A 23024-nucleotide genomic window follows, 5' to 3' on the forward strand; every position below is an offset into this window, starting at 1 on the left:
ACTACTACTACTACTACTACTACTACTACTACTACTACTACTACTACTACTACTACTACTCTCTCTACTCTCTCTCTCTCTCTCTCTCTCTCTCTCTCTCTCTCTCTCTCTCTCTCTCTCTCTCTCTCTCTCTCTCTCTCTCTCTCGTCCGCCAACGATATCTGGTTGGAAAACTCAGAATCCTTCGTCGATCAGTGGTTGGTCGCCGCTCCGACAAGGTCTGGTTCAAATCTGGCGGAGGTCTGGTAGATCGATGCTGGTTCGTTCGAATCTCCATCTCTCTCCAGAAAGCTTCAATGACAGAAATGGAGGATGGACGGTGGTTTCTAAAGAAGCATGGCGGCGATTTCCATGGCGGCGATTTCCAAGGAAGCACGACGATTTCCATAGAAACTTGGCGCCGGTCTCATAAGTGTTATGGGAACTCAAGATCGGATGGAACGAATCAAGACAGCATCGGTGGCTGAGAACAAGGAAGTCTACAGTGAGGGTGACTTTCGCCTAGTCCACGACCGCCTCGGACGCGCCTGCAACGCCTCGGCGGATCCTTGACTGCCTAGGCGGTCCCTGGGAGGCTGGCTGCCTAACCTGAACAACTGAGCTCCTAGGGGAAAATCCGAGCAACTGAGCTCCTCCTACAACCTGGGCGGCGCCTAGGTGAGGCAAGGCGACGCCTTTTAGAACCTTGATTTACATACAATGTTAATTAATTCGTTGACTTAATACTCATGCATGCATGCCACTTTGACACTAATATATATAGATGCTTGGTTGATGCACTGTCACTTGGATGTTCATATCAACTGGGGTTTGGGCATGGTTTTCTTGGTGGACACTGGAGTTGGGGAGCTGCAAACAATAGAGCCTCCTCCTGGAGATTTGCCTCGGTGTTAGTAAGATCATTGATCATCCTCAATTGAAATTGGGATTCAGGATTTCATTGTTTCGTATCCCTGAATTCAGGTTGTAGTTCGTGCTTTTAATTTGTTCAATGTTCTTTTTGATACTTGTAGCTGTTTCAAGAATACGGTTAAGCGTACTGTAGTTTTAGTCACGCATGTTTGCCATAAAGGCAGCGATAATGAAGATCAGAGTTCTATTATTTCGACTTGAAAATTAGTGTAAACAGTTGCCCTGGTTCGTACACAAATGGTAACCAAATATAAACTCAGCTAGCCAATTGGCTAGGGCAACATATTACTACATACGGTGGCATGTTGCAACCGCTTGGTGTCACTCGCTCAACTACTGTAATACCAAAATTTGATCCTATAAATTTCAAGTATCATTGGAAGAAGATCAGAGAGACTATTAATTACTCATGATCAAGCAATAATCGACATTGTAAGAAACTGAATTTGAAGAAGCAAATAGCTGTCAATCTGTCATTAATTAGTACAACAACAATCTATGCATGATGCTTCAAACAATGTTTGTGTGAAATTAAGAAAATTCACACTTCTTTACCCTTTTAGTACGTTGAATTTCTTTGAAAAAGACAACCGAGAGAGCTGATTAAACACTAGCCCTAATTTAATTAAGATACTAAAAAGAGAAATATAGAGTATGAATTTCGCTTAGAACGAAATGATAGGAATGGAGTGGATATTTCATGCTGCTGCAGCGGCTTATTAGTTTAAGAGACGACGTGGTTTTGGTTGTTGGGGGATTTCGTAGTGATCTTGGAGAATGATAGGAATGGAGAGGGATGACTCCACTGTTATATGGTCATTTTGGGTCGTATGATCTCATTGTGGATGTTGGTGAGTTAGGGTTTAGGGTTTGGTCGAAGAGAGTAATGGAGTTGCTCGTATACGTCAGTCAAGTTTTTAACGAGACTAATGCATTTGTCACTCTCTATTAAGGAAGGCTTGAGTACTGCAGCAACACGAGTCATTTATTAGCCTTGTAAACTCTGAATAAAACAAGAAGGCCGGCATTAAATTCTTAAGGCAAAACCCTAGCAGTCGGCCTCACGAGAGCGAGCACAGCTAGAGCACAGTCGACCGCTCATAATAAGACCTGAACAGACTTGGAAATGTAGCTGTAATACTTGTATATCAATGAATATATATGATTTATGGCAGTCCAACAATTTCAGAAAGTGAAAAACGCGCACAAGCAGCATTTCAAAGATTGAAAACCACATGGCTCAATTATCCTGGAATTACAAACCTCAAAGTATCTTCCAAATCAAAACTTCTAAATCCAGAGAGTTTATTAAAACAAATCCTTGAAGCCAATGAAAACGAAAGCAAAGATCAAAAGACTCAGCAAGCAGCCAGCAAATGAAATTGTCTTTTCCCAAACAAGTCTAGCTTGTTGAGCGCCCAGGAGGTATGCTCACTCTCAGCTCCCACAAGTTGGAACAGCTAGCTCATTTATAGTCTGAGCCAAACCTGCATGGATCGTTCATGAAATCAGAAAGTTCAATCAGTAACAATCCAATTAGAGTAAGACGTCGATCGTAAAGGAATTCAATCAAATAGATTAAAAGGCAAAGAGCGAGGAAATTAAAAGAATTATCAATACCCTGACAATCGGAGAACGTTATGTGAAACCGCCTCACAACTAGGAAAGACCTTCACAACCTGCTTTCAGAATCGAAGGCAACAATCCTACTTTTATTCTCAATTTTGAAAGAAAATCACTGACTCCCTTGTACACACTGCGCTTGTACCACCTTCGAGATTTATTGCTTCCGTATTTTTTAGGGGCCTGTATATCAAAACGTGAAAGTTTAATTCAAAAACAAGTTAGAGCATGAAACAGTATCATATATATGGATCTACCTTATAATTCTTAATTTCTATGGTAACTGACTTGTTGGTACTAGAACAATATAAGAAGAAACTGGCATATATATAAAAAGGATAAAAACTCTGACAATTACCTGCATTGCGTCTATATGATGACAATCCTTATCATCAGGTGGCGCTTCGCACAGCAATTCAAGTAGATCAGGAACTTGATCAACCTCAGACATTCTTTGTTCATGTGAAGGGTCAATTGTCAGAGGAGTAATGCTTGTAGGCAGTGGCTTAGAGAAACCCGTCTGAGACACTTCAATGTTACCGTAACTACCACTGTAATCTATCTCTTGGTTTTGGCGGTCTCGGAACTCAAATAACATAACATCACTACGCACTGACCCATGGGAAGTTTTGACATAGAATTCAACCCTCCCAGCCTTCTTTAGGGGTGTATAACAACGAAGATTTGACATAGACCGATATTCGGCACGAACTTCATCTTCCCCAAATACACAATACCATTGACAACTTTCTCCATGCTGCTGATCGCTATTGATGAAGCTTCCAGTGATCAGAACCTAAGGAATATTACCAAAAATTTAATTATAAAAAAATAAAAATAAAAAAATAAAAAACTTAATCAGCTAGCGGTACGGTTGTTCAATTAGTTCTCCATATTACCATATATATATATAAGGAAACCCTATATATAATACAATGTTCACATGCATACATGTAACAGAATCGATCATATATATATGTAGGTCTGCGAAAAACAGGGTCACATTGGAAGAGGATCACCTTGGTACTGGTGTATGCGTATCCCCAATCTGGTGCGAAATCATCAATGCTACAGATGACAACGTTTGAGCCAGCAGGAGACTCCGGCATAGGGGGTAAAATGATTTCAGTCGGGGCATCAATAGGCGCACCCGTATCTCCTAGCAAAGAGCTCAAATCAGCATACTGTATCATGGAATCCTGTTCTTCATGATTATCACCTGTACGTTTGCCAGTGAATTTGTATGTTATCAAAAGCATATCTAGGTAACTCGATCAACTAATAGTAGTGAGAGCCTAAGAGGCTAAGACCACACAGATTTAAAGAATACAATAGAAGATTCGAAGTTTTACCAAAATGCGAGTCTGATAACTGTTCATGATCAGCTGATAAAATGGAACTTTCAGTATTAGCTTGGTGATTGATCCAAGATCTGGGTCCAGTGTCTTCATTATACAAGTTTTGCTGCTGGTAGTCCACTCCTGTTGTTCCAGAATCATCTGCTAATTTGTGTGTCATCAGAAGTGTGTGTATATATATATATATATATATATATATCTAGGTATCGCAACTAACAGTAGTGACTAGAAGAGGAGAAGTTGAAGGATACGAGAGGACAAGTATATATTACCAAAACTTGCTTGATCAAACTGCTGATCGTCTTGTACTGATGTGATTCCACTTCCGGTATTAGCTTGGTGATTGAGCGTTCCAGAACAGCTAGGTCCAATATCATTACTTTGTGGGATACCAGGATCGGGTTCAGTTCCTAATTCATCTCTTTGTTGGCGATCAAGTTCATCCCAGATTGCATCTTCCTCGTAAGTGGCTGACAAGTGACAAATGGTCATCAAAAGCATCCGTACATACGTAGGTATGTAAGTTAACCAACAGATCCAAGTTAAGGCCACACATAACAAGAGAAAAGGTTTTACTTTTACCTGGTGGTAAAGGTGTGTGATGATCAACCAGCCGATGATGATGAGCCCGACTTGCAATTCCATAATTAGCTAGGTGATTGCTATTCGTCCATGAACTGGATCCAGTTTCATACTCGGTTACTTTCTTCCTCTTCTTATCATGACCATGTCCCTTCCCATACTTGATTGTTGCTTTCGTGGTTGTGCTTCTCCTTCGCTGAGATGGCTGAAACGAACAACAGAGATAATGATGGGTATGAAATTAAACAAAACCCAACTCACATATAGAAGTCTGAATCTAAAGAGCTAATGGCGAAACATGTGAATGAAACTAACAACATAGAATAACGCATACCTGTTCTTCCAGTTCCAGGTAATGGACCACAACTATGTTCGAGTTCGGACCCTTCCCACTGCGCAGGGGAATAAATATATAAGAGCTTGTGTACGTAAAAATAAAAGTAAAAGCAACAGTAAAAATATAATAAATAAACTTACTCCTTCGTCCAATAAAGTCGTCGTTGAAAATTTTCATTTGGTATTCCACAGGCATAGTAACCCTGTATTTCAATATCTTTGTGCTGCTCTTGATGAACAATAATGTTAGTTATACGCATAGAATACTAATCAGTGAATTTTCAAGCTCAAATGTGACGCTAAACAGTAACCTTTTTATGATATTGAAAGAAAATGGTATTCTATAGATTGCAATTTAGATTCTATGGAGCAGGCATCAAGTAATGTAATTTACCTTTCGTGGGTTATGTTTTTCCGTCTTCCATTCATAGCCATCTTGTCTAAAGAAATCCACCACGCTCTTGTCGTAAACAATAATTGATCCATCTATAAGATGATTAATGTAATATTATTAGTTGGATTGCAGATTGATAATAAAGAACCTAAAGTAAAACAAAACGTTATGATTTTTTTCTCCTTTTGCCAAAAATTATATTTTAACTAGGTACTTTAGGTCGGTGGATTATTGTTGTTAAATCTGAAAATAAAAAGAAAAGAGTTGAGAAAAAGTAAAAGAAGATTCAATTTGTCAACACCACCACAAAGTGAGAAGAATATGCTTTACTAAACCACTAATATTATTGGCTGTAGTTGTCATTGTGATCAGTCTAGCTACTTGTTAATGTAGTTTACTAGAAATAAAGTCTAAAACAAAATTCAATAGAAAATTTAAAAATTGAGAACTTTTAATTCATGAACAAAAGGTTAATGTCTGAATCAAAAGAAGAAGAAAAAATGTTATACTCGGAGGTTTATTTGGCGGTGGCCTTGTAGTGTCATAGCTTCGATGGTTGCCAATATGTTCCCAGATTTCAAGCGTAGACAGCGGTCCCGGTACTTCTTGTTTGATTATTTGCGGAGTACCTGCAATCGAAACATTTTCATCAGTTGTGTGGTTAAGTTGAACAATGCCAAACAAATTATGTGAACAAAAAAAAAATAACGTAAAGTTTCCAAGTTACTTTGAAATAAAAAAAATTATAAAACCGAGTCAAAAAAGAAGGCCACGGCTCTCCCTGCTCATCAACCTCCAGCTCTTCCCCTTAAAATCGATCTGTGGCCGGCAGCCACCCAGGAATACGTTACAGACACGCGCCTCCATACTTTCTGAACTTTCTGCCATCGATTAGTGCTTAGTTCGCCGACGGCCGGCCGATCAGAAGGTCTTAATTAAGGGAGGAGTGCTGCAAGTGAAAGTTAAAGACAAAGTCGATATCTTTGACAAAATTAACTATCTTACGTACGTACCCTGGATTTGAACACCACCGGAGCTCTCCCCCATGGCAGCTGTCCGGCCAAGATCCAGGCTTAAACTCGTCAACCAAAATTACAAGTAGTGTCTGAATCGAGGAAATGTATGGAAAATGGAAACTTGTGCATGGTAGTAGATCTGATAGTTATACCACCACACGCGCCCTCTGTGGTGTTTAGGGTTTAGTGTTTAGTGTGATTGTTTTTTTTTGAGAATTAGTGTGAAGTGTTTGGTGTGTGGTGTTTGTGTACACGTAGAGGACGTCGACACAAAAATGGTGCGCGTCCAATAAAGCTGTTCTATTGGCCAGCAATTTATATTTTTCTATTCTTTTTGCTCAATTTCCATTTTCTATCCATTGAGATTCCAGAAGACGTCTGCAAATTGAGAATGAAGTTGGTTGACAATGGTCCTCCATCTTGTTCGACAAAAATAGGTTATGTTGATGACCAAGATTTTTGTAAATTAACGTCAACTGTTGCCACTCTGTAAATATATGAGAAGGTGATAGTTTCGAAAATTCTTACCCCAACTGTAATTTGGTAAATTATATTGCGAAAAGTATTTTTTAAACTAGGAAAATAAAAAAGTGAAAATGTCAAATTGATTTTTTCAGTAATGTCTCACGAACACATTTTCATCACATTTACATTTTCAAAAATGAAATTACAAGTATGAAAACGTTACCAAACGTCACTTAAATGTGTATTCACCAAAAAAAGAAAAAGAAATCATGTGAATTTGGCAATGGAACTCTAAGGACCAACGAGCAATAAAATAAGATCAAATTACACCGGATCTGCCTAACTTTTATTCTCATACAGTCATACTAGAGTATGTGACCGTAAGACTGTTTTGACGCCTTCAAAAATTTATCTACATATATGATATATATCAAGACGTATGTACTAGTCCACCCTATAAACCACCGTATATGAATGAGAGTATACAATTAACCACACTCACTCTACACCCCACCCTCCACACTCCACACTCCACACTAACCCTGTCGTGATATCATTAGCAGATCCTGGCCTCCTCTATAAATGAGATTACAAATGCACTCATTTGATGATCCAAACAGAGACTGAAACGAGAGGAAAAGCTTGTCATCGAGAAAGGAGGAGAGAGCAAAGCAAAGACAGAAAAAGCGAAGAGAATACACAACATGCCTACCGTTGGGATTGATGAAGAACGTCAACCAATGTAAGTAGCTTCATTCTCGTTAATCATATATTGATCTTTTCGCCAATGATCAAACACGCACGAACACAAATTTTAACCTACGATTTGGAACAAAGCAAGTTCACACGTTTCCCCCATTTCCAAAGCCAACCTCATTGGAAGAGCACAATCAAATAAATCACTATGATGTACCAGCTCCGATGTATTTTTAGTATGAATTTGTCTTAGTCTTGTGTTCAGGAACTGTTCTTTCTTCTTTCTTATTCTTTTTCGAGAGCATCTTCAGTACACGGCGTATATTTTCACATACATACATGGATGATCAGGATTAGAAAAAATAATATAGAAATATGATAGTTAAATATATGAATTATTATGAACGGTTAAGATTGTGTCATGTAAATACACGTCGTGCATACAATAATTTCCATTCTTTTTCTTGTTTTTTTTATTTTTTTTTATTTTAATGATAGACGGAACTAAACAATGGATTAATTAGAAGGCACCAAGCCCAGCATTGCTAACCCACACCCAAACATGGGCCGGTCCAATACATTTAATACACATAAGCTCATCATACACATAAATGGGCAGAAAACATCTAAGCCCAAATCTAACATATATCTTTTGTATGCAACAGAAGGGAACTACACGAGTATATCTTCATGCCCCTGATAGGCATCCTAGGCTTGCTCCTCCAAGTGAAACACGCAGCTGAGAGTGCTTCTCTGTTTGTAACAGAACATGTTACTATGCTGACATTCATTGTCGTCTTCATTGTTTACTTTGGGCTGTTGACTGTTAAGCTATTCTCCCGACCTACCCGTAACTCCAACATGGCCAAATTCATGACAAACATTACACTCCTGTCCGGAAGTCTTGCCTCAATTTTACTATTGAAGATACTCGTTCCAGCTTATGGGTGGTTAGCTCTCTTCTTCTGGATGATTTATCTTATCAGGGATGTTGTAACCAAGAAGTCATATTGGAGGGCTCTCGTTCATGTCTTCCGAAAAGTTAGAGTGCTGATTTGTGGCTCATCAGCGGCGGAGAGTAATGTCGACGTGCAACCCCCACCGGTGCCGGAAGTCGTGGTACCAATACAAGATGCAAGACAAAGAACAATGGAGGAGCCTAACGAGCCTCGTCCTACACCACTGCCCGATGCCGTTAGCCAGCCAGCAGGATTGCCTGTATAAGGTGCTCCAACTGCAAATTAAGGAGCTAGCTAGCTAGATGTACGTCCTAAAAGCTAATGGGGAGCAAGCTTCCTGTTTGACATTTGAAGACTTGATACTATATATGTTTCTATCATGTTTTAGTCTGCTCTTTGTACCATTAATTTCTTTTCCAGTTTTCAAATGTACTAGTCTGGAATCCCGCACGATGCTGCAGTTTTCTTTTCTTTCTGAATTTCATACGTAATATAGTAACAATTATAGTTCAAGAAATGTAACAGTTATAATTCAAGAAATGATTTTCCAAGTGATGATGAAATAATGAACTGTGATTGTCTTTAAATGTCTTAGATGGATGTAACGGACTTATTCTTAACTTGATCTGTAAATGATTTTAAAGTGCTAATTTTACACGAGATGCACCACGACGCATTCATGTACATTACAATTAAAGCTACAAAAAGCAGTTATACCCAACAAAGCGAATTTTTTGCAGTCATTCGGTGCATGCAAGCTTACACCAAATAATAGTCTAATACCATCATACTAACATGCAAATTAGCCTGCATGTTAGTATCATATAATTGGACAAAATAAAATCTGCATAAACTAAAACCAGAGGGTTGATGTCTAGCTGCTACAAAGAGAGAAGCCTGCGCACATCATACCTCTTTCCTTAATATAATTGTTACATATTTCCTATTTTGTAACTCTTCGACGTATTTTATGTTGGGAATTTATTCTTATCGTCCAAGAAGCCTCATGAAATCGACACTACTGTCCATCTATATACGCTTCCGGTCGTAGCAGAAGCTCTGTATGTTGTAGGATCCGAGGCGGGTCGATACGGTATATATGCCTGGACGAGGGATCAGACTTGGCTGACTCTAGCTAGCCGGGCCTGGTTGGGGAAAATGGGATCCAAGGCATCAATGTACGTGGTGATCGAAGGGACAATAGTGGTGCTAACGGGTGTTCCAGCCGCTAAAATACTATACGGTTCAGCTCTATCTGATGTCAAACTCTAATATTGCATGTTTGATTTGTTTCCTATATATAAAGCATCCCCTAGCTATCACTCTGTCACTCACTAATCCAGTCCCAACTCAATATCCAAACTAAACTATCTCAAGCAATGGCATAGAGATACAACGGAGCTCGATCAGTAGTATTTTCCTCCTCAGCCTTTGCCTCCTCTTTGCTTCATCAGCAATGTCGACCTTGGCCGATCCCAAAGCTCACCACCATGAATTTTTGCTGTAAGTTCTTTCTCTTACATAGATCATTGTGTTCATACATTAGATACAAATCTCACCCTTGAAAATGACTATGTTTGTTGTAGTGTAAGCTAGGCAAATTAAGATCACCAGCATATATGCATGGCTAAATTAATATATATAGCTTGTGCCCTAGCTAGTTATATATCTTGCCCTAGCTTAACAAGCATTTGCCTTCATAAAACGAATCCTCTCATCATTTACACACATAAAGGAGATAACAGAAGGCCATGAGGTAGTGTGGCAGTGAAGATATGATCTTAATTCCCAGAGTACATGCATATAATGTTAAAATAACTAAATAAGTGATGCATTAATGCATTAATGTATTTTGTCTCTTGTTAGAATTATAACCATTCGCCATACATTATTGATTATATTTAGTCGCTAACTAACTTACTTTGACTTCCCGATCTCGTTTTAGGGATCTCGTTGCTTGTTCCCATATATTTGGTATATGTGACTGGCTAAGTGATTCATATTTTACTACAAGGACTTCCTCGAGTTATATTATCATTATGTTTTTTTTAGGGAAATTGATGTTACTTCTGTGGGCGGAATAGTCCATTCATTAATATGATCTTACAAGATTAAGGTAGAAGGTCACAAGTGATTCTCATTTACATCCACTACTCGATTGACTATACGAATAGTCAAATAATCAATCTAAGGGATTACAAAAAAAAAAACAAAAACGGTGTCCAAAAAGGTGGACAATCAACAAAAAAAAACCAAAAGACAACGTCCAAAAAAGCGGACAAATCCAAATAACTTATTCATAAACATGACTCTAATGCATTGCATCTCTCATGACAAGCTTGGAGCCTAAAAACCCATGCCATATGATGCACCCCTCCACACATCATAGTCGTTCTGTTATTATAGAATTTCTGTTAGATATTATGGGTTGGTCGAGCTAATCAAATCTTTCGTTTTAGATGCCAGATGACCTAATCTACTCATCATCCATCTGAATTTCCTTTCAGAAGAGCAACTAATTTTTTTTTGGTCAAGGTTGGTCCATATATACAATGAACTTGGATAAGTACTCTGCACCCAATTACCATCCAACTCTACTTATCTAACCGACTAGTTTATCATTTCGATCGTGACCATTTTATGTTGTGGACTATATATCAACGCCAAGTTAATGTTTATTGCTTAAATCAGGATGTTAAGTTGATGATTGTTTTGTTTTTAGTTCTTTGGCAAAACAAATTTTATTTAAGTGGAGTAAAAGTTCCTCTAGATGACCAAATATCAGAAGCTCTAGAGATGAATATCAATGACACATTATTTACATTTCTAAAAGAAAAAAGACCTTCAATATATACGTAACTTCCTTTGTTTTCACTAGCACAAGAAGTGAGATTATAAGTTAGGACTTAATTAGGAAATTAATACTTCACTACGATGGAGGTAGTTAATCGAATTGGTATACAATTTTTAAGAGTGAGATTCTCATTGATCCTTCACTTATTTTCGATGTTCATTGATCAATAAAGGTATCAAGAATTATAATTTACAAACATGAATAATGTGTCTGACCAATGTTGTTAATTGTGTGTACAAATAACGGTCATATTCGAGGAGATCGATCTTAATGAATTCCGCTAATTAAACCAGAGGGAAGACTTGTAATTAAAGCAAGCCTTCATTATCATATAAATAATTCATGTTAATTGGTTATATAGGCCAGTGGGTACAACCGTGCAACAACTCCTATAGGTTGAACTAAGTTCATCAATCAAAACGTAATCTGCATGCCAACCTCAAACAACAAACCTATTAATTGTTTCCTAGCTATATATATATATATATATATATATATATATATATATATATATATATATATATATATAAAGCATCCCATATCTATCACCTTGTCACTCACTAATCCAGTTACATCTCAATATCCAAACTAAAGCTAGCTCAAGCAAAGCATAGAGATACAATGGAGGCACCTAGTAGCATTCTCCTCCTAGGCCTTTGCCTCCTCTTTGCTTCTTCAGCAATGTCGACCTTGGCCGAACCCAAAGCTCACCACCATGAATTTGTTGTAAGTTCAATCTCTTACGTAGCATTTTGTTTTTCTTCATATACATTAGATACAGATATTAACTTAATTATCTGCATGCTCATCAATGGAACTACTATAGATCCAAGCAACACCAGCGAAAAGGCTGTGCAAAACCCACAACAGCATCACAGTGAATGGACAGTTCCCTGGACCAACCTTGGAAGTAAACAATGGCGACACTCTTGTCGTCAAAGTCACAAACAAAGCTCGATACAACGTCACCATTCACTGGTAACAATTCTACTACACAACATAAGATAGTTGCATATATAACTTTCATTACATATATATCAGTGTTATTTACGTACGTATATATACATGCATACATTTCAGGCATGGCATTCGGCAAATGAGAACTGGATGGGCGGATGGTCCCGAGTTTGTTACTCAATGTCCTATTAGACCAGGAGGGAGCTACACCTACCGGTTTACAGTGCAGGGCCAAGAAGGCACTCTGTGGTGGCACGCACACAGCTCATGGCTTAGAGCCACCGTGTATGGAGCTCTTATTATTCATCCCAAACAAGGAGACTCATATCCATTCCCTAAACCAAATCGTCAAGAAACCCTTCTTCTCGGTGAGTGGTGGGACGCTAACCCTATTGACGTGGTCAGGCAGGCAACTCGCACCGGAGCAGCTCCCAATATTTCCGACGCATACACCATCAATGGCCAACCTGGTGATCTTTACAATTGCTCCAAGAAAGGTTTGGTTCTTACTTCTTACTCCCCCATTCAATATATTCTGAAATACTTATATTGTTAGCTATCTTAACCTAATTGAGTAATCAAACTTATAACACAATAAGGTTTGTATCAGCTTTTGCGAATTTTATATCTAATTATCTGTGGTGTGATCATTTTACGCATGCAGGAACTGTCGTAGTTCCCATAGACTCCGGTGAGACCAACCTTTTGAGAGTGGTAAATGCCGCCCTCAACCAACCTCTTTTCTTTTCCGTCGCCAACCATAAACTGACTGTGGTTGGTGCTGATGCTTCCTACACCAAGCCTTTCACCACCAAAGTTCTCATGCTTGGACCTGGCCAGACCACCGATGTTTTAATCTCTGGAGACCAGCAGCCATCTCTATACTACATGGCAGCGCATGCTTATTTCAGTGCACAAAACGCTCCATTTGACAACACCACCACCACAGCCATTCTTGAATACAAGTCCGTCCGTTGCAATAACACTACTAGCTGCAAAAAGAGTAAACCCATAATGCCACAGCTGCCAGCTTTCAATGACACAAACACTGCAGATGTCTTCACTAGGAGCTTCAGAAGCCCTAGAAAAGTTGAGGTCCCTACAGAAATCGACGAGAACCTCTTCTTCACAATAGGACTTGGACTCAACAAATGCCCTAAGCACTTTCGATCTAGAAGATGCCAAGGCCCCAATGGCACACGCTTCTCTGCTAGCATGAACAATGTCTCATTTGTACTGCCAAACAACATGTCAATTCTTCAAGCTTACCAGCAAAACATTCCTGGAGTTTATACTAGTGATTTTCCAGCCAACCCGCCAAAGAAATTCGATTACACTGGGAATATCAGCCGCTCCCTTTGGCAGCCCAGTTTTGGAACAAAGGGATACAAGTTGAGGTATGGGTCTAAAGTGCAGGTGGTGTTACAAGACACAAGTATTGTCACACCCGAGAACCATCCAGTTCATCTCCACGGATACGATTTCTACATTCTTGCTCAGGGTTTTGGAAACTTCAATGCCAAGACTGATACTAAGAAGTTTAACCTTGTTGATCCACCTCTGAGGAACACTGTGTCGGTGCCTGCAAATGGTTGGGCAGTCATCAGATTTGTAGCTGACAATCCAGGTAACATACTTCCTACCAATCAGGGTTACATACTTATTTACATATTTTGGTTCGGTATTACATACATTTGTTAATGAATACATATTACAATGACTTAATACTCCTGCCTGCCAATTTGACGTTTATATATATAGGTGCTTGGTTGATGCACTGTCACTTGGATGTTCATATCAACTGGGGTTTGGGCATGGTTTTCTTGGTGGACAATGGAGTTGGGCAGCTGCAAACAATAGAGCCTCCTCCTGCAGATTTGCCTCGGTGTTAGTATATATGATCATCGATCATCAAAAGCGCGCGATTCAGGATTTCATTGTTTTGTATCCCTGAATTCAGGGCGTAGTTAGTGCTTTTTGTTCAATGTCATTTTTGATATCTCTGTAGCTCTTTTAAGAAGATGGTTGCAGATCTGTAATACATTACTTTGCATCTTAGAAATTTTGGATGATAAGTATTCAATTTTCTTCACTCATGTCTTTTCAGGATAAATAGCTAAAATCTGATTCGTCTAAGCGTATTGAAGCTGAAATTCTAGGTGAGCACAAGAAAAAAGAGAGAGAAAAAGCAAAGCAAGGGAAACAACCCTTCTTTATCAAGAAATGTATTGTTCTCTGTCTCTCTCTGTCTCTCTCTCCCTTTCTCTCTTGCTCTCCTTCTCTCTCGTGCTTTTGGTCAATACCGCAGATGCATGAAAAACAAAATGTTTCAGAGATATCAACTTTAGAATCATCATATGAGGAGCTACACTGTTAATAAAATAACTCCAACCTAATCATTTGAAGCCTAAGTGGAGCACCAGACTGGCTATTTCTAAATTTGTATGTCAGAATCAAGAGTGGAGACTATGAAGCAAGACTTAAATATTGCTACGGCTCTCTCTCTCTCTCTCAAGAGATGGTATACAAGAACACAGTTCTACTCCCAATATTTTCGCAGTGCAATGCATGATAATGCACCGGTAGTGATGCCAAAGATTCATCACATGTTAGCTGGGTAAGTGGTGCTATCGATTAGTTGTTTCTAGTTTTCTAGTAGTGTTTCCTTATAACTATCAAGTTGCATAATAGTGTTCACATGATCACTAAAATCATGGTCAATTACCGTTGGATGTAAATTTAAGGGTAAAAAACAAAATAACTTAACTTTAAAATAATACTTCACACTCTTGGATTTACATCCAATGGTAATTGACCATGATTTTCTTAGTCACTAGGTGACCATGTGAACACCACTGATTAAGTTGCATTAATGTGAAGGGTTGTATAATATATTCTTTCACCTTATGTAAGAAAGCAGATATGATCACGTACTTACTAATGATTCATATTTTCTTGATAGCTGCTGATATCTGAAAGAAGAGACTTATTGAAAAGTATAAAAATCTCAAGGTACCTAATATGTCCAAAATATTCCTTTGGGAGGGTTCTGATTTGGTCCTTTTGGTTTTGGAAACTAGTATAATCCTAACCTTTTCATGTGATCAGGGATCTGGCAAACTTGATAACTTCATGGAGCAAAGGCGAAAGAAGAATGCTTCAAAGGACCACAGATACATGCCGTACCGTAGACCTGACAACGTTGGGTAGCCAACTTAATGGTCTCACTTGGATGCATTGAAGCAACATCACTTCACTCTCATCTTAGGATTTATAGGTATTTATGCGTTGTTTCCTTGAGCTGTAGTCTGATTGAGAATTTTGTTGAATACCAAAACAAAATCTACTATGAGACTTAGATGGTGTGGATATTATTTGGTCATTTTACCTCAAAGTATGTGGAATAGATTTGCTTTAGTAATACAAAAGAATTAACTAATAAGAATAATTATCTCAAAAATGTGGGTGCGATATCATCAAATCAAATATTTATTAATCACCAAGCACTTATTAATTGGTACGGCTAAAATAGCCTCACAATTTAACCTTGCAAAAGATTTTTGATTGTAGTATAAAGAAGCAAGGATCGTTCATTGCCAGAAATTGAGGGTATTTAATTTCACACATAAAAACAATGTCACAAAAGTGTCTACTGTTCCTGACGAACAGCAGACTAAAATATAATTAACTACCTAACCTACACTACTTAGAAAATTATGAAAATTTATAAAACTAAACTAGACACACAGAAGAGCACGCACACAAAATTTTAGAGGATTAGGAGTTTGTTTACTAAACTAAATAAATCACGAAATTCAAAAGACAGAAGAATAAGAAAACAGTTTTGATTTGTAGTTTGAGAAATATGATAGAGAAGAGGTTAGGGATTTAGGAAATTCACCACCGAATATGTTTCAAAACAAAGTCCACACAACCAAGATTCCAATTACCAAGTTATGAAAAGGTTCAATCAAGAATAAACCGTGAACGTACTACGTAAATTCTTATTACTTCCCTTAACTACTTATGCAAGATGAACGCACCATTACTAAGCCTTTAGAATAACCAATCAAGGTATAGACGCTATCATATCAATAAATTATTCTAAGCATTAAGATCAATGGAAGTGATTGAACAAGTATGCAAAACTAGTGTGGAACGCCTACCTAGCATGCAAGTCTCTCTATTTGGTTTCACCTATTGTCCTATAGGTTTTACTACTTTCAATTAAGCCATATTAACCGTTTAGGAGATTAAACAACCTAATTCTAGCCCCACTTACAAGTTCATAATGTTCTATGTATGCATCCATGAACATAAACAAGCAAGAGTTCTCTATAAATCAAAACCAAACAGACAATCCAACTAAGTAATTACGAAATCAAGGTTGTGAAACAAGGTTTATTGCATAATTCGGGGCTTCAAACCTCCACCCCTAACTAAGATAAACTAGCCACACATCATTGTAGAAATCACACAGAGAAAATAAATCATATTCGAAAGTTAAAGATTACAAAGGGAAGAAGAAAACTGTGAATGGAAGGAGTTGACGATGATCTTGGCGACTTCCCCTTGATGGATTCTTGTGCGATGCAGCAACGTGAAGGCTCTCTTGCAGTCTGACGGCTTAGAGTCGTTCTGGTATTAGGGTTATGCCTTAAGTAGTCTCCAAGTCTTCAAAGCTTCCTTTTCAGACTATGATTCCTTCTTTGACTAGAATCAATGTTTGGGCCATCTTTTGAATGTCTTCCACATATAATTTGGACTTGACTTTTGGGCAAATTATATTAATGATGTCACTCTTCAAAATCGTGCAAAAAAAACCCCCAAGAAAGCTTCTTAGAATCCAGCCCAAACACTGCCTCGAACTTGACTGCTGCACAGCTTTCCCGCAACTACTGATTTTCTATCCAACTTTGGAGCTTCGTAACTCCCAGATGACATCATCGATTTGGATGATTCTTGAGTCCAAATTGATCTACAAATGCTCCTCTACAAATCTGGGCAGTCATCTTGGTGAAACAGTTCTCAGAACCGCATGAAAATAAGCCTTGAAAACCGGAGAAAATAAGCAGAAACCATTTTTCAGCTTTTTGTGTTTGCAGTTTCTGTTTTGGTGAAGTGGCTCCATCGCCTTTCCTTGATATTTTTGACCATGTGAGTGATCAAACTCCATCCTTGACATCTCTACTTCGTATTGGAAGCCTTTCTTGCATCACTTGAGCACATATTTGCATTATCTTGCTCCACGAAGTACCTAAGAAGATAACAAAGTTAAAACGATCTTTTTAAAGGAAAATAGCTAAGTTAAATGCAAAGGTTAAACTATAAAATTATCGCATTTTACGCTCCTATCATTAATCACTCTACACTGATTTGAAAATGAAACTGAATTGCCTTTTATTTTCTGTACATTTAATAACTATCAGATGCTTGATATTTGTTATAGGAAGCGTGTGTACTGTAGTGTGGTTAACTTGGAATTACACTTGGAATTGCAAGTCTAATACTGCTATTTGGTGGCAGATTTCTTTCTTCTCAAATCCAATCATAAAAATGTAGCCTGAGATCCATCTGAACCGTTTGTTCGATTAACACTTCGATTAGTCGAACAATCACAACGTGGCAGGCTACTTTCTGCACCGCATCCCACATTACCTAGGGAGGGAATCCTATTGTGATGTGTTTTAACAAATGAGTTTTGGGGTGGAATTCCAAGAAAAATATCTTCTTGCATAGAGATGTTAGTCTACACGAAAAAGGAGCAGGAGACTATCGTGTTGTTATTGGGATGTAAATCTGCACATAAATATTTTCTCTTACTTTTTCTCTGCAAGATTGGACTCCTGCTCTGCTCCTCACTCTTTTGTTTATGTGAAGTTTTGCATAACATTCAGAAAAAAAAATGACCATGACAACCAAAACATTCAACCTTAGAAATTTGAGTAGTAGTCATATCTGGACCTGCTTCCACTGCCGTCTTGTTAACTTCTGCCTACCCTTTCTCTCCATGTACCTCGACCTTTTAGAGTTCACCATTGGTTGCAACCGATAAAGCAGCTTGCTCCTTTAGTACTTGGGTTGAGCTTTTGCTCATGGACAAGCAACAAATTGCATGGAATAGAAAATTATTTACGTCAAGGTCCTACAATTTCTTCTCTCCAGTAGCGGCTTCTATGATCACCGTTCTACTAAGACTCAAATACTCTTTGGACCTCAAAAAACTCTCCATCAACAATTCAGCGTGACCATCGGAGCTAGCTACTATAGGCTGCAAGTTTGCCAGAACAAGTCACAACGTACTCACAAAGCATCTCAGACTCTGATTTCAACAAACAAACTTGAAGACGCAAAGACTTCTGAATTGAAGTTCAAACTTCATTCAATTTGAGAATAAAAGAACCGATAAATTTAAATAGAAAAGCATGAAACAAACTGAGCCGGTATAGTTGCCGCTAGCTCCACGACCCAACACACGTACTCCTCCGCTATTGGAGTACTCCTAGAGTTGTTATACATATATATACACACACACACACACACACATATACAGCCCTTCTCAGCTGTGGACGTCCGCACCAATGGTTTTGGTGCGGACGTCTGCAGCTGAGAAAAATCATATATATATATATAACAATAAAAGTCAATAATAATGTTTCTTAATTATTAAAATCATTTCAGTTTTTGTCTATACCGATTCATTTCAAAGATTTGTATATTAACTGTTCGGAGTAATGAATTGAGAATGAATGTATTATATAAATATGTGTAAATATATACAAGGCCTTTCCACTAAGGGATCCTTTTTTTTTGACATACATGAGGGATACGGTATTGCACCAACTTTTTGATTGAATTTTTGCATTTTCACCGTTTAGTGTTTTCATAATGCTAACGTGCATATTGTAAATACTCGAAGTGTTTTAGTTAGAAAACATTATTTTTGCACCATTTTCCCTTTACTAGTCAATCAAGTACCACAAACAGTGTTTGGAGCGAATCAAGCAGCTTAAAACCTAGAAAGGTTATGCTAATAGCTCAGTCCTGAAATGAAAAGAATATTGCACAAAATAAGTGTGAAGTTTACTGAGGCTCACACATAATGACTATTAAGGACAAATTTATTTTATGTTACTTGATCGATGTTGATGATCGAGTTCAATTGAGTCACTATGGTAATGTTTTAAAAAACGCGTTTTGAGGCTCGTTTAAGGCTTAAAAAGAAAATAACTTGCGCATGACTTTTAAAAAAAAAATAAATAAATAAATAAATAAAAAAAAACTAGAAACGACGTCGTATGGCTGTTGAAAGAGGGATTAGGTCCTCGATCCTCTTACCAAATATTGTCGATTAGAAGTTGCTCACTCTTGGCCTGCCTCCCCTAGTTGATCCCCTTTCCAAAATTTTCGTTCTTCTTCTCAGCATCAACATCAAGCAAGCCAGAAAGGCTGAGAAAGGTGAGGTTGTTTGATTTGGGGATATTGGTCCTCTTCTTGTTCATGTCTGTGATTTCTACTTTGCTTTTCCCCGAAAGATTTGGTTTTTCATTTTTGGGTACTGGTGTAATCATGTAAATGAGAAAGCTGGATATGGGTTTCGTTTATTATGATCGATTCTCTTATGTTACTGGGTTTACAGAAACATGGACTATACCCACTTGTTAAAAGTAGTATTATTCGTTTTAGTTTGGCCAAGATTATGACTTTGCTTGTTTTTATTTCTGGGTTTTATGAACTGTAATCGACATTTTGGTTGGTATATGAGTATATTCAAGTTTATATGTAGTGAACCATGTGTTGCTTTCATATTTATGTTTATATGCGTTTTATGGTCGTGAGGCTTGAAGCTCTCACAAAAACGCCTCGCCATAGCGTTTTAAAACATTGGTCACTGGTACTTTTCAGGGGAGTGTAGTTCACTATGACAAAAATGGTCTTCTTGTTTTCCGCTCTTCTTACATGTCGTTTCACTGTAGTTGCATTCCTTTCGATCCTTCAAAACTTTGTTTCTTGAACTTTTTGTCTTTTTTTTTGTCATAACAGGAAGGGTGCCCTTGTGTTTGTTCTTTTTATAATTATAGTGGACTTTGCTGCGATAGACTTTCTGCTAGTAGGCAATCATGGGGTCAGCTTGTTGTGTTGCTGCAAGGGAGAGATCTCACCCAAATAGAACTAGAAATGAAACATTGCGCAGGAATGCTTTATATTCACCATCATGGAGTTTCCGATATGATAATCGTAGGCGGGTTGCTGGTGAAATTGAGACTCCATATCGTTCTCGTGGAACTAGTAGGAATGCTAGCATGGAGTTTAAAGGGGCATTGAGTTCTGAAAGAGGCAATTTTTCTGATTTGGGAAGTCCACTAGAGAATTTTGGTACACCTATATCCCAAAAGTCCCCTGTTCATGGTGGAATTTGTGCAAGTCTGAGGACTCCTTCTTCAGGTGAACTTTTTCTTTTCAATATCATATTAACTTTTATAATCTGAATGTTTTCATTATGAAATTCATAAATTATAAATCATGGAAGAAAACAATTTGTGCTGTATAGTTTACAAAAGATTGAGGTGTGAGCACATGCACTGGGCTCTTAGTTCTGGGTTATGAAATTTCACGTTAGAAATATCCTCTCTATTAGAACATTAGATGTGAATTGGTAGGACTTTCTGATAGCAGTAAATGGCTGATCTGAAAGGAGTTTGTAAACCTTCCGTCTTAGACCTAGTGTCAAACTTATAAAACTGCGTACAATAGTGGATACATGCAAACTTTTGGGTACTTTTTCTTGATTGGTTACTTCTACACAGACGAAACTCCAATCCAATTTTTATTCATAACTTGAAGTTCCAACAAAATATTAGAAATGGGTGTGTCAAAATGAGATCCATTATATTTATGGAAAATAAGCAGTTGTAGGTCTATGCAGAGTTATTTATCACAATAATGCTTTGCCCTCTTCTCTGTGCGGAATACCATGATGGTGCTTTAAAATATGAGGTTTGGAATAAAGAGACCTTGCCAATTTTTGTTGTGAAGTCAGAATGACATATTGTCTTTAGAAAAAGAAGTTCCAAATGCGGATTCACTTCCGGAAGAATACAAACTGTTGTTTCGTTGATGTTTGACTTGACTAGTAGGTTACCATTGAAGTCTTGTGGCCACACAACATATAAGTTAAACACGGTCATTGTTAGCCTGTATTTTCTTGCTTTGCAATTACGTGCTGAATGGAAATTGATAATTTTAATAAGATTTGATCAGGTGTTAGGATGCTTATAAGCGATTCTTACATGGCCACACCTAGACCACATATCAGGGTTACTTCTATTTTAAGTTGTGCCGGGTGTTGTGGAAACATTAATTTGTTGTGCCCATGTTTCTGATTTACTGAGATGGGTATGTGCTTTGTGCAGATCTATCCATGATGAGCAATTATTCTCCAGATGTGAGTTTGACCAAATCAAAATTGCAGTTGTTATGCTCACCTTTTACCCTTGTCATTAGATTAACCCTCTTTTCTATTGTAATTTCAGGTTAAACATTTGGCAGAATCACCGGGAATTGGAGATTCATCTGCACTAAATCCTTCCCCTACAACTATTTCGTTCCCAACTACAGAACCTTCTCCTGCCCCCAGCTATCCGCTTCTCTACAACTCAACCCCATCAAGACGAGCCCGTCGTTCACCAGGACATCAGTTACTAAGACAGATTTCTGACAGTCGAATATTGGGTTTGAAATCTCCAAACAACAACTCAATATCTGAAGGAAGACAATCTTTTGTGCTCTCTACTTGCAGCAATGACTTGGCAACTGGATCCCAAGCTGGGTCATCTGATGGTTGGTCTATGCGCACCTTCTCTGAGCTTGTGGCTTCTTCTCAAAGGGAAAGATGGTCTTTTGACAGTGAGCACTTTGGTTCTATCCATGGAAAGCTAAGTGGCTGTAGCAGCAGGTTCTCATGTTCGCCTTCCATAGATATGCAGTCTTGTGGAGTCTGCTCAAAGCTCCTAACTGAGAGAACTTCATGGAGCATACAGAAAATTGTTGCCAGCAGTGAAATCTCTGTGGCGGCTGTGTTGGTTTGTGGACATGTTTACCATGCTGAGTGCTTGGAGACTATGACACTGGAGACTGATAGGTACGACCCGGTTTGCCCAATTTGTATGGTTGGAGAGAAGCAAGTCTGGAAGATGTCACGAAAAGTGATGAGGTCCGAATCAGAGATAAAGGCAAGAAACCACAAGATATCCAAAAATAGAGTTGTTGATAGCTTCCTGGAGGGTGAATATGATGTTTTTGATCATCAGAACACTGATAGAAAAGGAAAAGTTTTAGCCAAGTTAGAACCCAGTTCTAGTACAAGGAATTCCTTTACAAAGCCTTTCTTGAAACGGCACTTTTCTCTTGGATCCAAGTGGAGTAGGTCAATTTCTGAAAATGATTCCGCTAGGAAGAAGGGGTTTTGGGCCAGGTATCGTAAAGATTGAGTGCCCCTCACTCCCAGCTTGTAAGAAATAGATGCAACTCATGCAAGCAGCTGTTTAATTATAGATGTTACACCAGCACTTTAGGATTGTTCTTCTGGAAAATGTATACTAGCTTAAGCAATAAGTCAAGTATCGCCCCAAATTTCCTGTTCACCCCTTTTCCCGATTTTAATGTCTTATGGTCATGTATTCACTGGCTCAGGAATTGGCGGTTTCGTCATGTCAGAAATGGTCAGAGAGAGAGAGAGAGAGAGAGAGAGGATTCATTCCCTTTCCCCGTTAGGAAACGCACCCTAACTAGTTTTGGTAAACTGATCATAGATCCAACTCATTCAAGGAATAAATCTAAACGCTTAGTACCAACTGAATTTAAATAGAACTG

General features: G+C 38.2%; 3 protein-coding genes across 3 annotated transcripts; 2 read left to right on the forward strand and 1 right to left on the reverse strand.

The window, feature by feature from the left end:
• Positions 1-2036: 2036 nt before the first annotated feature.
• On the reverse strand, positions 2037-6444 carry LOC101306084 (calmodulin-binding transcription activator 3-like). The gene is made up of 12 exons (XM_004307138.1): positions 6219-6444; positions 5715-5834; positions 5206-5297; positions 4953-5035; positions 4810-4867; positions 4476-4680; positions 4166-4363; positions 3888-4034; positions 3555-3754; positions 2894-3331; positions 2533-2718; positions 2037-2399 (listed from the first exon to the last, which is right to left on the reverse strand). Exons 1-11 carry the CDS (start codon positions 6250-6252, stop codon positions 2572-2574), a joined length of 1722 nt encoding a protein of 573 aa, XP_004307186.1. The 5' UTR covers positions 6253-6444; the 3' UTR covers positions 2037-2399; positions 2533-2571.
• A 5347-nt stretch (positions 6445-11791) lies between these two features.
• Positions 11792-14044, forward strand: LOC101306376 (laccase-12-like). The gene is made up of 5 exons (XM_004307139.1): positions 11792-11921; positions 12022-12173; positions 12276-12649; positions 12817-13779; positions 13914-14044. Exons 1-5 carry the CDS (start codon positions 11817-11819, stop codon positions 14042-14044), a joined length of 1725 nt encoding a protein of 574 aa, XP_004307187.1. The 5' UTR covers positions 11792-11816.
• Positions 14045-19501: 5457 nt separating this feature from the next.
• Positions 19502-22828, forward strand: LOC101306670. Its single transcript, XM_004307140.1, has 4 exons — positions 19502-19610; positions 20196-20597; positions 21566-21597; positions 21686-22828. The coding sequence occupies exons 2-4, from the start codon at positions 20273-20275 to the stop codon at positions 22640-22642; spliced, it is 1314 nt and encodes a 437-aa protein (XP_004307188.1). The 5' UTR covers positions 19502-19610; positions 20196-20272; the 3' UTR covers positions 22643-22828.
• The last annotated feature ends 196 nt before the right edge of the window (positions 22829-23024 follow it).

The sequence above is a fragment of the Fragaria vesca genome, linkage group LG7 (assembly GCF_000184155.1).
Source record: "Fragaria vesca subsp. vesca linkage group LG7, FraVesHawaii_1.0, whole genome shotgun sequence".
Lineage (NCBI taxonomy): Eukaryota > Viridiplantae > Streptophyta > Magnoliopsida > Rosales > Rosaceae > Fragaria > Fragaria vesca.